Source organism: Salmo salar, chromosome ssa20, assembly GCF_905237065.1.
Source record: "Salmo salar chromosome ssa20, Ssal_v3.1, whole genome shotgun sequence".
Taxonomy (NCBI): domain Eukaryota; kingdom Metazoa; phylum Chordata; class Actinopteri; order Salmoniformes; family Salmonidae; genus Salmo; species Salmo salar.
Genome location: NC_059461.1, coordinates 68,004,324 through 68,021,024, shown reverse-complemented (window position 1 = coordinate 68,021,024; position 16,701 = coordinate 68,004,324). Strand labels below are relative to the sequence as shown.

The 16,701-nt window shown below is 45.4% G+C and overlaps 1 protein-coding gene across 8 annotated transcripts in view; it reads left to right on the top strand.

The window, feature by feature from the left end:
• Positions 1–15,572, top strand: part of LOC106581103 (protein Aster-B) — a 70,746-nt gene extending 55,174 nt beyond the window's left edge. The window contains exons 6-22 of one of the 8 annotated variants that reach the window (XM_045703851.1): positions 537–560; positions 5,580–5,664; positions 5,906–6,009; positions 6,182–6,277; positions 6,409–6,489; positions 6,616–6,731; positions 8,675–8,822; positions 9,090–9,273; positions 9,446–9,592; positions 9,710–9,974; positions 10,070–10,173; positions 10,292–10,498; positions 11,107–11,197; positions 11,505–11,516; positions 13,691–13,798; positions 14,057–14,177; positions 14,713–15,572. In XM_045703851.1, coding sequence (XP_045559807.1) covers positions 537–560; positions 5,580–5,664; positions 5,906–6,009; positions 6,182–6,277; positions 6,409–6,489; positions 6,616–6,731; positions 8,675–8,822; positions 9,090–9,273; positions 9,446–9,592; positions 9,710–9,974; positions 10,070–10,173; positions 10,292–10,498; positions 11,107–11,197; positions 11,505–11,516; positions 13,691–13,798; positions 14,057–14,177; positions 14,713–14,802 — 1,983 coding nt within the window. In that variant the 3' untranslated portion in view covers positions 14,803–15,572. Of the gene's footprint in view, positions 1–536; positions 561–2,671; positions 4,325–5,579; positions 5,665–5,905; positions 6,010–6,181; positions 6,278–6,408; positions 6,490–6,615; positions 6,732–8,674; positions 8,847–9,089; positions 9,274–9,445; positions 9,593–9,709; positions 9,975–10,069; positions 10,174–10,291; positions 10,499–11,106; positions 11,198–11,504; positions 11,517–13,690; positions 13,799–14,056; positions 14,178–14,712 lie in introns of those variants that run through there. The other 7 variants (XM_045703849.1, XM_045703854.1, XM_045703855.1 and 4 more) reach the window with 7 other exon arrangements.
• Positions 15,573–16,701: the final 1,129 nt, after the last annotated feature.

Below are 16,701 nucleotides of genomic sequence, written 5' to 3'. Positions count from 1 at the left end.
TTACATTACAGTTCTAGGAGTCTAGGGTTACAGTGTGATGGCATGCTGAATTAATAAGACAAATTACTGAGGATTAATAAAAATGTAATGTTTTGCACCATTTTGTTGCAACTCCCATACCTTACTACAGATGTGATTCATAGATGAATGTTGACAGACAGAAGCATCTTGTAGCGAAAGTATGGTGACAACCTGAACCAGTGATCTCAGACCAACACCAAGACCATTACACCAAGAGGTCCTGACTTAACACAAGGTTTCCAGACAGTGTACTAAGAGACAAGGTTGCTACATTTTAATGGGGCTGTAATTAATTCCTTTCGTTATAATTCTTCTTAAACAGCCAAGTAAATCTACTTGATGGCTCAGTTGGCCATCTGTGAGAAGTGTTTTGATACCCTGATATGGTGTTATTATAAAGCCATTGTTTCTCCTATGGTGTCTCTGTGGGACTCCATTTTCTTTTCCCTTGTTCTGTTGTTTTATTCCTTTCTTTTCTTGTTATTTGTGTCTATATATTCCCCTTCTCTCCCCAGCATGAAAGACAACACATCCTGAGAGTAAGCATGACTTGTACTCTTGTGCAATTTTTCAAATATCTTTCTGCTTATTCCTTCTTCTTGGATCGCTTGACTGGTCTCTCTTTCCACTAGTCTGCTCCTCATCCCTCATTCATCAGTACGTTGTTTCCACCTGAGAGCGAAGCCACAATATGCAGCACTTTGGGGTTAGATGACCCAATGCCATGGCCACATTGTGGTTGTGTTTTGAAAAATAACGTTGTCAAAATGGCTGCTGTGTAAAGAGGGACTATAGGCTACTCAGAGCTGTGATGGTGGTGACGCAATGGGTGTATTCATTAGTCGGAGGCCGTTGCAAAATGTTTGGTCTGCTGCGAAAATTTCAGCAACGGAAACTGTTTACTCCAAATGGGGGGAAAAAAATGTTTTGCCACGAAAACGAGAGTTTCTATTGGACAAATTCAGGTATATCCCTCCCTGTTTCACTCCCTCCCTGGTTCCTAGAGTAAACGGTAAACCATTTCCATTTTTGCAACAGGCCATACTTTTTGCAATGGTCTGCGACTAATGAATACACCCCAGGTTGTAACAAGTCTGCTCAGTGTATCATACTAAACCCACAAACCATGTGGTCAGTGTCTGGAGCAGCCCTGAATGCCTTGAATGACAGGAGAATGGAGCATGGGACTGGTTAGCATGTTCCAGTCCTCCCAAGTCTTCAAATGTGCTCGTTTTGTCATTATGGCCACATTGGGTATAGTTGGGCATTGTTGCTTAGTGAAACTTGAAATGGAGATTCTCCAGAATGTTTAGAAGAATTATGGTCCACATCTAATGCTTTCTGATACTCTCCTCTAGCTACTTAACTTAATTTCTCTCCTGTTCTACCATTACTAAACGAATGCATCATAATACCAATCTGCTCCCAGAAACATTAACTAACACTAACTATGTAATTATGCCTAATCTCTGTTCTGGACCATTGCAACGTGTATTGGTATGTGTCTGATGTAGTGCTTTACCTGAGGGTATGGTAGGCTATGTGGTTGGCCATGTCACAGTCACTGTGTTTCTCTACATGGCAATGATGTTCTCCCATGGCACTGAACCTACTGTGATTACATCACAACCGTCCTGATATGAGGTCTGAGCCCAGTAGAGACACACAACAGGCCCCACCCTGCCATATCAACCTTCCTAATGACTCTGTTGCAATGCTTTCATGGCAACTGTACAGGACCTACGCAGGCAGTTGAGGTATTAACAAGGAAATCAATGTCTGCCAGACGCCAAGTATAGTGGCTCATAGTATCGACAGTTAAGTGGCAGGTTTAAGAGACTGCTTTTCTCCAAGAGTTTTGTGAGGTGAAATATCTGCCTCCTCATACTCTCAGGTCTATAATGAAAACATTCTAGAGTTCATCCCCCTGCATGAGAGAGAAAGAGAGAGTGAGGAGAGAGAGGAGAGAGCAGGAGAAGGTGAGCAAGAGACTCAGAGGGAGGCTGCCATGTTTACTCTGAGGTAGATTCTCACACAAAGGATACCACTGTAGAGCCTATCTCCTAACCCATGAAAGGCTCACCGCTCTTCATAAAACTTTACATGAAACCACACTGGTTATTTTTACAATGTAGGGAGCTGGGGTGCTTGTTTGAAATGTCAAGAAAAACAAGCAGTGTGTATGATGCAGGACAGGGTGAATCGTCAGAGATCATGGCTTGGCTGTGTTTCTAAACCAGACAGCCCCTCTCTGCTGAGCTGTTCCCACATCTGGTTCCTCCCCCTCCCACCATCAACACGCCGTTGGCAGGGAAAGTGTCAAGGAATAGTGTGTTTCAGATAGAGACGGATGTCTTCACACATATACAAACACACATTCATGCACACTCCCTTGACAGTGGCACTTAGTTTGTTTCCAATGAAGATGGAAGTCCTCACACACATGCAATCAAATATACATACGCATACACCTTCCTGGCCACTCCTCTCCAGAGTGGTTTGTAGCAACCTACTGTCAGTGGGGTGAGAGACTGGCCTCATTGTTTATGGGAATGGATATTTAACCGCCCCCTTAAAAGAATGGGGCCCCACCCTGGTTGACTGTACCTGTCTCCGACATCTCTCACTGTTTACCCAGCAGGTTAATGGTTAACCGCCACCTCAGGGACTGTCTATATCCCCGTCATCACCTGGCAGCTACACTGTCTTAGGACTTGTCACATTGTCACCTGGAGAAGAACGGAGATAGTCGAATCAATAGCTTCTGCATTTGCATTAGTCTTCATTTTCATTTTTGGGAAAAGCTCTTGGAAAAACGTTGAATTCAGATACTACTCGGTTATCTGACATCTTGAATGCAGTTTTGGAAGACAGTGGGCCCAGGTCGCAAACGTCTGAAGAAACGTTATTCACGGGCTGAGGAGGCATTTTCAACAGGGTGAAGGCTGTTCACGTCTGAGAGGGATCTGTGAATGATCTGAATGGTTTTCAACAGCTTGTTTCTTCTCACTGATTTGGCTAGATGTTGATGTTGAGTGGGCTTGTGGAAATTGCGTAAGCAGGAAAGGTGTGGAATTTGTTTCTGAATTCCGGGGCACAGATGTTACCAATCACAAGTGAGCCTAATGGAGTTCCAATTGAAGCCACAGTGTTTGTTTTGTTGCTGATGTATTATATCATTGTGTCAACCTCTCACCACTGTGCTGATAGGTTGATTTGCCAAGCTCATAGTCAGATGAGAACCAATCTCTGTGCCTGTCTGTCTAGTCTGGTCGTAGTCACTGACAGGGATCTGGTTTCAGGAGTGCATTACTGACCTTAAGGGGGAGTTGTGGGGGATAGAGAGTAGGGAAGTAGGACACAGGGTTCCAGGGGGGTTTAGTGATAGTAACACCTCTAAATGTGTTAACCCTCCTATGCTATTGCTCTCTAATACCTGAATGGTCAAGGACAACGACAGGGGACATACTCCCAGAACTACACTGCTCCAACTGCATTAGACTGAGCCGCAAGTCTTGGCACGCGACTCCATGCCGCACCACTCAAGATTAATGGACTTGTTTTTCCTCACGGAGTGTGGAGGTAACTGAAGGTTGTGTGCACATCTGTCCTCTGTAACTCAATCACCTTGTCAGCCAGCGAGACGGGACTGCACCACTTTCCAGTTAGGAAACTATCTCTCTTTCTTTCTCTTTCGCTCTGTTTTTCTCTTTACCAAGGATATTTCTTTGCTTTCGCTGCTGGTGTGTCTGAGCTGCGCTCACCAAGGCGCTCTGAGGCGTCTGGATCTGGACAGCGTTACACCCCCTGACCGCACACGCCTACCTGCCAGAGCTGCTATTATAATAAAAGACTTGTGGCCAGGGTTACTAGAGTGCCAACAGCTGAAGGAGAAACGACTGGATTCATGTGGCAGCAGTCAGCCGGGTCCAGCTTTCACACTGAAAGGGAGTAGCACCCATACCAGGTTCAATCACAGCAGTCTCCAAGCCACAGCCACTGGACACACAACAGCTCTGTCTGTTTGTCTGCAGCAGACCTGGACCACTGGATCACCAGCATTGAAATCCACCGTTCTGAGCACCCCACGGGGGCACCACGGGTTTAGGTGTCGGAGGGTAGTCTATGGAGTATGGAGGCTCACATGGGACTGCCGTCGGACTGGGAGGCAGTACTGGAGCTGGATGAAGCCCTGGCTGGGTGGCTCCCACAGGATCCGGCACAGGAAGAGTTTGGGTGGGAGTGGGGCTGGGCCACCTCGGACCCCCCAGACCAGAACTTGGAGTCAGAGGAGGTCCCTGCAGTAAGTTACTGACCCCCCCCCCAGAGAGCTGATGCCAGGAGGGGGAGCGGCGGGGAGGGAAGAGGGGGGAGAAGGTTTGGATGGGCGGTTTTTGTACTGTACCTGTGCCAAGAGCATAACTCTGTGGCTCCCTGACCCAATTATATTTTGGCAGGCAAATTAAATGAAGTCAGTAGCTATTTGCATTCCCATAGTATGCATTGACCCTTTCCCTGGACAAAGTAAGAAGGCTGCAATTTAAGGGGCATAGACAGGCATTTGTTATGAAAGGGAGGCTCTAATACTCTTGATATTTTAGGCAGTTATAGAGAGTACTTTCTGTGAACATTTCTAGACAGTAAAAATGTCTGGCGCGTAATTCATAATTCCAGTCTTCAAAGTTCTCGAATTGATCAAGTTTTCTTGACAGGCACCACTGGTTTTCATTCATAGTTTAACAGAAACAGATTATTTCTATCCATTCTGGGCTGTTGTTGTTATATGAGTATTGAACATATAGCTAGATGATGTTAATGTGAACAGTCTGTTGTGTTCCTTCAGATTGAAGTAGTGAGAGGTTTTTCCCCTGAAGGGATGTCTTTGGTTACTGTATTCGCAGGCATTGTTTCCTGAAGCTGTTCCTACTCAAAGACAGCATCTGACTTAGATACATAGAGCACTCACCCCTGCACTCACACTCAGAAGGCGTCTGGCTGTGGGTCACAGCAATACTTCCCTCTTTAAACAAGCCTGCCCTCTGAATCCAGGCCCAAGATAAGATTTACCCAAATGTCTGAGAATGTAACAAGAGAGAATGAATTCCTTTGTGTGAGAATTGAACATTTCTTCTCATGACCTAAACCAACAACCAACCAGACTAGGTTTTATAAGATAAACTATGGCTATAAGGGTTTGCTAATGTAGCAGGTTTGATGTGTGTCTTTGTCTCCCTCTGTCCTACATATAAACTGTTGCTGCACAAAGCACCATTGTGTGTGTTCATACAGTACATTGATGTTACCATATATTGTTGTCTTGGGAATGTGACTCACATTAGGAATGCTCATGTTAATCAAAAGCATGCTTATTGGATGTCCTGAAGTGGCAAAATGTCAAGAGGGGATCGTGCTTGGTATCAAGTCTGGTTTAAAATGCACTTGTGAAAATGGATGTAGTCCAGTGTGTGTGTATGTGAGCGAGAGAGTGTGTGTTCAGGAATATATGTGTGAGTCGTCCCTCTCTAATAGGTTACAATTGTTGCTCTCTGTCTCTCCAGGTGTTGAGCCCCACATACAAACAGCGTAATGAGGACTTCAGGAAGCTCTTCAAGCAGCTACCGGACACAGAGCGACTTATCGTGGGTGAGTTACTAACACAAAGTGCTAGGCCACTAAGGCCAGTTAGGTCATCAATATGGTGGATATAGGACATCAGCTTGGTTTTGGTCAAGTTAGCGTTGGCTGGTTGGAGTCAATTCCATTTAAACTATCAATTCAGGTAATTCATCTTCTGAATTGACTATATTGAAATAGAATTAACCCTGACCTTGATGGGTAGATTATGTATTCTTCCTGGGCTCTGATCTTTGACCTCTGCTGGCAGATTACTCCTGCGCCCTGCAACGAGACATCCTCCTGCAGGGCCGACTCTACCTCTCAGAAAACTGGATCTGTTTTTATAGCAACATCTTCCGCTGGGAAACGCTGGTACGCACTGGGCCTCTACGTGGGGCTTTCTGTTCTTTTAACCTTATCTATATGTCTCTGGTGTTGGTTAGTTTGCGGTATTGAAATGTAATTGACTGTATTTCTATGGTTTGCAGCACAGTAGATTTTTCAGTATTGTTCAACAGATATATTTATTTGCATGTGTGTGCAGCTGACGGTGAGGCTGAAGGACGTCTGCACCATGACAAAGGAGAAGACAGCCCGCCTCATCCCCAACGCCATCCAGGTGTCCACAGACGGTGAGAAGGTAAGACAGGACAGGGACTGGATCTTTGGCAGTCACTGACTGAAAGGAGGCTCAAACTTTCTCCTCAGCCTCATTTCAAAGCATATTTTTTGACCTGATACAAACTCATTATTTTAATTCTCTCCCCACAGCACTTTCTCACCTCATTTGGAGCACGGGACAGGACCTACATGATGATGTTCAGGTTATGGCAGAATGCACTGCTGGACAAAGTAAGCCAGCAACCTCAATTAACCTCATCACAAATAGATCTACATGTTCACTATATTGATACTTTTCTTTTCCACTGAATCCAAGTCTCTGCCCTTCTGAGTGCCGTTTCTAACCCTGTGCTCTAGCCCCTGTGCCCCAAAGAGCTATGGCACTTTGTCCATCAGTGTTATGGCAACGAGCTTGGCCTGACCAGTGACGACGAGGACTATGTTCACCCTGACGACGACTTCAACACCATGGGGTGGGTGTGGTTTCCATGGCTACAGATATAAACACTGCCTCATCAATTACCATGGTTGATAAAGACGCCCTTGTTCTGCTGCGGGTTGTTATGAGAGGCTGGCCTCATTACTGAAGTACAGTTGAAGTCAGAAGTTTACATACACTTAGGTTGGGGTCATTAAAACTTGTTTTTCAACAACTCCACAAATTTCTTGTGAACAGACTATAGTTTTGGCAAGTCGTTTAGGACATCTACTTTGTGCATGACACAAGTAATTTTTCCAACAATTGTTTATAGACAGATTATTTCACTTATAATTCACTGTATCACAATTCCAGTGGGTCAGAAGTTTACATACACTAAGTTGACTGTGCTTTTAAACAGCTTGGAAAATTCCAGAAAATGATGTCATGGCTTTAGAAGCTTCTGATAGGCTAATTGACATCATTTGAGTCAATTGGAGGTGTACCTGTGGATGTATTTCAAGGCCTACCTTCAAACTCAGTGCCTCTTTGCTTGACATCATGGGAAAATCTATAGAAGTCAGCCAAGACCTCAGAAAAGCAATTGTAGACCTCCACAAGTCTGGTTCATCCTTGGGAGCAATTTCCAAATGCTTGAATGTACCAAGTTCATCTGTACAAACAATAGTACGCAAGTATAAACACCATGGGACCACGCAGCCGTCATACCGCTCAGGAAGGAGACGTGTTCTGTCTCCTAGAGATGAACATACTTTGGTGCGAAAAGTGCAAATCAATCCCAGAACAACAGCAAAGGACCTTGTGAAGATGCTGGAGGAAGCAGGTACAAAATTATCTATATCCACAGTAAAACGAGTCCTATATCGACATAACCTGAAAGGCCGCTCAGCAAGGCAGAAGCCACTGCTCCAAAACCGCCATAAAAAAGCCAGACTACGGTTTGCAACTGCACATGGGGAGAAAGATCGTATTTTTTGGAAAAATGTCCTCTGGTCTGATGAAACAAAAATAGAACTGTTTGGCCATAGTGACCATTGTTATGTTTGGAGGAAAAAGGGGGACGCTTGCAAGCCGAAGAACACCATCCCAACCGTGAAGCACAGGGATGGCAACATCATGTTGTGGGGGTGCTTTGCTGCAGTAGGGACTGGTGCACTTCACAAAATAGATGGCATCATGAGGTAGGAAAATTATGTGGATATATTGAAGCAACATCTCAAGACATCAGTCAGGAAGTTAAAGCTTGGTTGCAAACGGCTCTTCCAAATGGACAATGACCCTGAGCATACTTCCAAAGTTGTGGCAAAATGGCTTAAGGACAACAAAGTCAAGGTATTGGAGTGGCCATCACAAAGCCCTGACCTCAAGCCTATAGAAAATTTGTGGGCAGAACTGAAAAAGCAGGTGTGAGCAAGGAGGCCTACAAACCTGACTCAGTGACACCAGCTCTGTCAGGAGGAATGGGCCAAAATCCACCCAACTTATTCTGGGAAGCTTGTGGAAGGCTACCCGAAATGTTTGACCCAAGTTAAATAATATAAAGGCAATGCTACCAAATACTAATTGAGTGTATGTAAACTTCTGACCCACTGGAAATGTGATGAAAGAAACAAAAGCTGAAATAAATCATTCTCTCTACTATTATTCTGACATTTCACATTCTTAAAATATAATGGTGATCCTAACTGACCTAAGACAGGGAATTCTTACTAGGATTAAATGTCAGGAATTGTGAAAAACTGAGTTTAAATGTATTTGGCTAAGGTGTATGTAAACTTCCGACTTCAACTGTACACACTCACACACAAACACACATACAGACTCAAACACTAACACACAAACACACACACACATACCCCTCTCAGCCCTGCTTCACATCCCTCTCAGCCCTCTGTCCATTATCATGTAAAAGCAATACTCCAGAACTCATAACCCTAACCTCCAGCTGGTCTCTGTTCCCCTACGATGGTGGTGTAGGTTCTGTGAGGAGATCCCTAACGAGGAGAATGAGATCAGTAATGACAACTTGTCTAAGAGCAGTGCCGAGGCCAAGCACGAGGGCAGCCCACCATCCATACACAAGAAATGCATCATCAGCTCAACCATCAGCAGCGAGCCCCTCTCTGTGAGTCTCAGCGACATAATAGAGGTCAGAGGTTAAATCAATTACTGTTTTGTGATTTGTTTTGATGGAGGGGAAATGCATTTGTTATTCTGCCTATAGCCTGCATATGGGGAATACAGTTAACGCAACCGAATGTTTTTTGTAATTTGATCACCAGAACTGAATTAACATAAAAAAATGAACACAGACCATCCTACTCATAACTATGTACTGTAGTATCCTACAGTGTTTTTCTAGTGACTGACCCCCTCCTCCTCTGTGTCCTAGTTTGACCTCCCTCCAGACGAATACATCGACTGCCTCCCTGACGGGGAGCTGCTGGCCTTGCCCCTGGTGCTGGAGCAGAGGCTAGCGGAGGCCAGCGGCCTGGTGCCCTCAACCTCCCTAGACTTCAACGACAATGAAGACATCCCCACCGAACTCAGCGACTCCTCAGAGACCCACGACGAGGGTACGGTTTCAATCTTCCGTCCATTAACAGATTTGCTGCATATATACTGTATATTGCTTGAAACAGGCTCTTCTGTGATGCCGCTAAGTTTTGGTAATACTGTCACCATATGATATTATGTCCCCTATAGGGCACTTAAATCTAAAGTGTGTTTCCCTTTATGGCTCTCCAGCAGGGGAAGTGCAGGCATTCCACGATGACCTTAAAGGGAGACAGTACATCGATGAGGTTTACAAGTTCAGTGTGGACAAGATGTACGACATCCTCTTCACAGAATCACAGTTTATGACCGACTTCATGGAGCAGCGCAGGTTCTCTGGTTAGTCAGACATTCTGTTTGTTGGCGTTAGTGTCAGCATCACATTATTGGCTCTTCCATTGGTGTTGTCCTGTGACAATGTAGTGATAGAATGTGTATACATATAACGCCACACAGATATAGTGTTTCATTCCTGGAAGAAGGACGATGCAGCGGGGAACCAGACGAGAGAGATCATGTACACCATCTCCCTGTCCAACCCGCTGGCCCCCAAGACAGCCACTGTCACAGAGACCCAGACACTGTACAAGGCCAGCCATGAGAGTGAGTGCTACATCATCGATGCTGAGGTCATCACACACGATGTGCCCTACCACGACTACTTCTACACGCTCAACCGTTACATGCTGACACGGGTGGCCAAGAACAAGTGCCGGTTAAGGTGAGGAGGGCCTTATCATAGCAGCTGTTGGAATAACATGTGGCTCTTGAAACTATTAGAAGTTAATTTAGAAACACTGCCTGTCTTGTCACTAGGGTGTCCACTGAGCTACGTTACAGAAAACAGCCATGGGGATTAGTGAAGGGCTTCATCGAGAAGAACTTCTGGAGCGGGCTGGACGAGAACTTCCGCCATCTTGGTAAGTTCCTCTACCAGCTGTTAAGTCTGTCACACCAAATGTTCAGCAACATTTAATCTGATGACCGTAAACCATCCTAATGTATGAAAGTAGAAACTGCTTCTGTGTGCCCTGTCAGAGTTGGAGCTGTCGAAGGTGGAGGATGTGGTGTTGGAGTCGGCCCGGCCCTCTCCCAAGGTCAAGGTGGTGAAGACGTCTGTGAGGCGGAGGAAAAGACCACTGGTCCAATTACGGAGCCAGCACCTGGACGATGCCCTCCTCAGCCCTGTCACCACGCCAACCGACGACGAGGTCATCCACCGCATCAAACATGTGGGCGTGACAGGTCAGATGGCAGGGGGACACTTTTAATACTCTTAGACACTTTTCATTCTTATACACTTTCATAAGGTACTGTGGCGTACAGCAGGTCAGCCACCAGGGGGAGACTCGTCGAGGCCTGGTAACAGATGGAGTATACATCACGAGGTGATGGCTCCATCTGCTGGACGTGCCAGGTCTCGACGGGCTCTCCAGCCAGGACTAATTAGGGGGGATTGCTCACCAGCTGTGCAAGGCCATAAAGCTGCCAGAAAGGCAGCACACAGGGAGAGTGGGGGGAAGAAAGGACTCCCGTGTTATTGTTGACAATTGCAGAGGTAAGAAGAGGGAGTTTTGTGCCCGACAGGATACAGCCAGACCCGGAAGACGGTGTCCCGGAGAGGGTCCCATGGAGGAGACCTGTTATTTTCTATTTGGTCTATTATTTAAATAAACACCCTTGAAACTGAGCTAATCCTTCTCTGTCCGTGTCTGATATGGGTAAACATCTTGACCAAACCCCCTGGTCTGCCACAGTACATACATTACATACACTCTTATATATTTCCACAAATGTATATTGTGTTAAATATATCAAGTTGACCCTGTCTGTGTTTGGTCTGCCCCCCTCAGGTTCCACTCAGACCAGGCACATGCCTGAGCACCTCCCTGGAGGCTTTGCCCTCTACAGTGTCTCCAAACTGCTGCTCATCATCAGCTTTGTGTGAGTACACTCTATCTCACACACACTCCTACACACACACACACACACACACACACACACACACACACACACACACACACACACACACACACACACACACACACACACACACACACACACACACACACATACAGCATACACACTCACTTTCAGATCCACCTTCATAATTTGTGTTTCATTTGTAGTTGTCTCAGTTCAACTCTTTTAAATCTTTAGTAGTTAGCAAAAATCTGATTCTGGTTTAAAAAAAAAAAAATTATGTTCTGAATTTGATTCCTCTCTCCTCTCCTTTCATTGCTTGCCATAGGATCTGTCTAAGGTACATCTGTCTAATGATAAACCACTTAGCCCTGACTAGAAAACATACTCCTCCCTCATTGTAACTGGTTCATTAACCTTTTACTGTAATGGGCTAAATCAGGGTGTTTCTTGGTAGTCTTAAACAAATGTACTTTGAAATAAAAGTATACACCTCAAACACATGGTTATGGGCTTAAAACAATAAGACACCTGTACCATGTCAGATATAGAGTTGAAGTGTCTTCAATTCTGAGTTTGCATCCCAATATTACACTTCAATACCAAAAGTATGTGGAAACCTGCTCGTCGAACATCTCATTCCAAAATCATAGGCATTACTATGGATTTGGTCCCCCCTTTGCTGCCAAAACAGCTTCCACTCTTCTGGGAAGTCTTTCCACTAGATGTTGGAAAATTGCTGCGGGGACTTGCTTCTATTCAACCACAAGAGCATTGGTGAGGTCGGGCACTGATGTTGGGCGATTAGGCCCGAATTCGGCATTCTAATTCATCCCAAAGGTGTTCGTGGGGTTAAGGTCAGGGCTCTGTACAGGCCAGTCAAGTTCTTCCACACAGATCTCAACAAACCATTTCTGTATGGACCTCACTTTGTGCAGGGGCATGTCATGCTGAAACAGGAAAAAACTGTTGCCACAAAGTTAGAAACACAGAATGGTGTCACGTCCTGGCCAGTATAAGGGTTAATTGTCATTTAATTTGGTCAGGACGTGGCAGAGGGTATTTGTATTATGTGGTTCAGGGTGGTGTGTTAGTTAGGAGGGCGTTTGATTTATTATTTCCGGGTTTTGAGTTATGGTCTATGTTGATGTATTTCTATGTGTAGTCTGGTTGATCTGTTTCTATGTTGAGTTAATTGGGGTGGACTTCCAATTGAAGGCAGCTGTGTGGTGTTGCCTTTGATTGGAAGTCCTATATTAGTTGGGTGTGTTTGTCTGTGTATTTGTGGGAGATTGTTTCGTGTTTAGCGTGTGTAAGCCTAACAGGACTCTCTGTAAATCGTGAGTTCGTTTTGTTATTTTGTATGTTCGTTTTTGAGTTTATTAAATGTTCAAAAATGAACTATCACAACCCTGCTGCATTTTGGTCATCTTTTTCCGACGATGATTTCGCTATATCGTCCTCCGACGAAGAAATCCCTGACAATGGTCTAGGTCATTGTATGCTGTAGCGTTAAGATTACCCTTCAATGGAACTAAGGGGCCTAGCCTGAACCATGATAAACAGCCCTAGACCATTATGCCTCCTCCTCCAAACTTTAGAGCTGGTAGTATGCATTGGAGCAGGTAGCATTCTCCTGGCATCCGCCATACCCAGAATTGTCTGTCAGACTGCCAGATGATGAAGTGTGATTCATCACTCCAGAGAAAGCGTTTCCACTGCTCTAGCATCCAATGGCGGAAAGATCCAGCTTGGCATTGCGCATGGTGATCTTAGGCTTGTGTGCGGCTGCTCGGCCATGGAAACCCATTTCATGAAGCTCCCAACGACCAGTTATTTCGCTGACGTTGCTTCCAGAGACAGTTTGGAACTCGGTAGTGAGTGTTGCAACCGAACACAGATGATTTTTACATGCTACTCGCTTCAGCACTCGGCAGTGTCGTTCTGTGAGCTTGGTGGCCTACCACTTTGCCTCTGAGCCGTTGTTGCTCCTAGACATGTCCACCTTACAATAGCAGCACTTACTGTTGACCGGGGCAACTTTAGCAGGGCAGATATTTGACCAACTGACTTGTTGGAAAGGTGGCATCCTATGACAGTGCCACGTTGAAAGTCACTGATCTCTTAAGTAAGGCCATTCTACAGCCAATGTTTGCATGGCTTTGTGCTCGATTTTATACACCTGTCAGCACCTGGTGTGGCTGAAATAGCCGAATCCTCTCATTTGAAAGGGTGTCCACATACTTTTGCATATATAGTGTACGTCACAGAAGACTGAAATAACAAAACCGCTTGACATAGAAAGACCGTATTTTTGGCGTATTTAAAAAAAAAAATGTTTCTTAATTATGAAATTATTACAAATATTAATAACATTCCACCCATGAAGCCACTAAGTCACTTGACTGCAGAAAATGGATGCTGAATATACAGGCTAAGGCACCTCTGTATCTTTCATTACTCATCTTCTTTCCTTTGTCCCTTACATTCTTCTGTTTTCCTCTCCTCCCTCAGCCTGGTTTTGCTGGTTTTGCTCAACATGATGCTGTTCTATAAGCTGTGGATGCTGGAGTATTCTGCACAGCCTCTTACCACCTGGCAAGGGCTGCGAATACATGAGAAGTACGCTAACCATCTATAGGTTTTTAGCGTTATGCCTATTGCCTACATAATACTGGAATGTATATGACCGTGTACTTAGTCAAACCCAAACTGCATATGTCTGTTTAGTTTTACTTGACAACCACATGGGCTTTAGCCTGTTTTCCCAATCACAAAACACTTATGCTGCAGAATTGCCCCTGAACAATGCTTAGCTTGGAGTTGCTCTTGGCCGTGGCATCTGGGTGTGTTTGACAGTATGTGTGTGTTTCTGTCTAGTAAACTGCCCCAGACGCAGATGGAGTGGGCCCAGCTCCTGAAGTCCCAACAGCGTTACCATGATGCTGAGCTGCAGAAGTGGAGAGAGATCATCAAATCCTCAGTGGTACTATTAGACCAGGTAGGGAACAGTGCTACTAGTAGGGAACAGTGCTACTAGTAGGGAACAGTGGTACTAGTAGGGAACAGTGGTACTAGTAGGGAACAGTGGTACTAGTAGGAAACAGTGGCACTAGTAGGAAACAGTGGCACTAGTAGGAAACAGTGGCACTAGTAGGAAACAGTGGCACTAGTAGGAAACAGTGGCACTAGTAGGGAACAGTGGCACTAGGAGGGAACAGTGGCACTAGGAGGGAACAGTGGCACTAGGAGGGAACAGTGGCACTAGGAGGGAACAGTGGCACTAGGAGGGAACAGTGGCACTAGGAGGGAACAGTGGCACTAGGAGGGAACAGTGGCACTAGGAGGGAACAGTGGCACTATTAGACCAGGTAGGGAACACAGAAGACAGATACAGTAACAGGCATTAACACAAGGCCAAGTGTGAAATTCTTTAGGTTTTTGTGCAGGGTCTCAAAGTGTGAAATATATTTTTCATAAGAAACTATGATTATAGTTCTTTGGGGTGTTTTAATTTGTTCTGTTTTCCTCTACAGATGAAAGACTCTCTATCGAACCTTCAAAGGGGCATTGACTTAAGGGACTACAGCTCAGAAGCTGAGGAGAAAAGAAGCCGTTACCACTGACATACGACCTTAGGCCATGAGGGCATGGTGTGCAATATAGGAGCTGTTTGTGTGTAAGTATGCAAACGAACAAAGAGAGACAAGAGATCGACCGACCGCGAGGCGAGCTGGCCCCAGTGTGACAGGGATGGCCTGCCGGCTGACCCCCCCCCCCCCCCCTCCCAGCTCACAGAGGTCATGACCGCGCAAGTCAGACTATGGACAGGAAGTGCCCCATATCACAGAAAGGAAATTAACAGTGGTGTTCCCACAGCACTGAAGCATTGTGGGAAGGTGACAGCCCAGCTTACCTTGACCCCACATCTGTCTTATTTTTTTTGTCTTTTAATGTTGGAAGGACATCGTCCTATCAGCCGTTGCCATGTGGGGAATAGAGGACAACAAAAGCTCAGCGTGTGATTTTACTCCTCAACCTAACTCCTCTCGATGAGCGTCTGTCTGTAGTTCCATTCCTGCTCTGTGAGTGTCTAAAGAGGAACAAAAGGGGTCCTACAGTCTCTAGGCTTTCTACACTCCCTTGACTGTTCCAAACCGACCATCTCCTCAAGGTCCACGCTGCAGTGTCCCTTTTATTAAACCCTCTGATCTTGGCCACAGACCATGCTCTAGAGTAGTAGGATCACCAGCAAAGATATTATAGTGTATATATACAGTGAGGGAAAAAAGTATTTGATCCCCTGCTGATTTTGTATGTTTGCCCACTGACAAAGAAATGATCAGTCTATAATTTTAATGGTAGGTTTATTTGAACAGTGAGAGACAGAATAACAACAAAGAAATCCAGAAAAACAAATGTCAAAAATGTTATAAAATGATTTGCATTTTAATGAGGGAAATAAGTATTTGACCCCTCTGCAAAACATGACTTAGTACTTGGTGGCAAAACCCTCAGAGGTCAGACATTTCTTGTGGTTGGCCACCAGGTTTGCACACATCTCAGAAGGGATTTTGTCCCACTCCTCTTTGCAGATCTTCTCCAAGTCATTAAGGTTTCGAGGCTGACGTTTGGCAACTCGAACCTTCAGCTCCCTCCACAGATTTTCTATGGGATTAAGGTCTGGAGACTGGCTAGGCCACTCCAGGACCTTAATGTGCTTCTTCTTGAGCCACTCCTTTGTTGCCTTGGCCGTGTGTTTTGGGTCATTGTCATGCTGGAATACCCATCCACGACCCATTTTCAATGCCCTGGCTGAGGGAAGGAGGTTCTCACCCAAGATTTGATGGTACATGGCCCCGTCCATTGTCCCTTTGATGCGGTGAAGTTGTCATGTACCCTTAGCAGAAAAACACCCCCAAAGCATAATGTTTCCACCTCCATGTTTGACGGAGGAGATGGTGTTCTTGGGGTCATGGGCAGCATTCCTCCTCCTCCAAACACGGAGAGTTGAGTTGATGCCAAAGAGCTCTATTTTGGTCTCATCTGACCACAACTCTTTCACCCAGATGTCCTCTGAATCATTCAGATGTTCATTGGCAAACTTCAGACGGGCATGTAATATGTGCTTTCTTGAGCAGGGGGACCTTGCGGGTGCTGCAGGATTTCAGTCCTTCACGGCGTAGTGTGTTACCAATTGTTTTCTTGGTGACTATGGTCCCAGCTGCCTTGAGATCATTGACAAGATCCTCCCGTGTAGTTCTGGGCTGATTCCTCACCGTTCTCATGATCATTGCAACTCCACGAGGTGAGATCTTGCATGGAGCCCCAGGCCGAGGGAGATTGACAGTTCTTTTGTGTTTCTTCCATTTGCGAATAATCGCACCAACTGTTGTCACCTTCTCACCAAGCTGCTTGGCGATGGTCTTGTAGCCCATTCCAGCCTTGTGTAGGTCTACAATCTTGTCCCTGACATCCTTGGAGAGCTTGTTGGTCTTGGCCATGGTGAAGAGTTTGGAATCTGA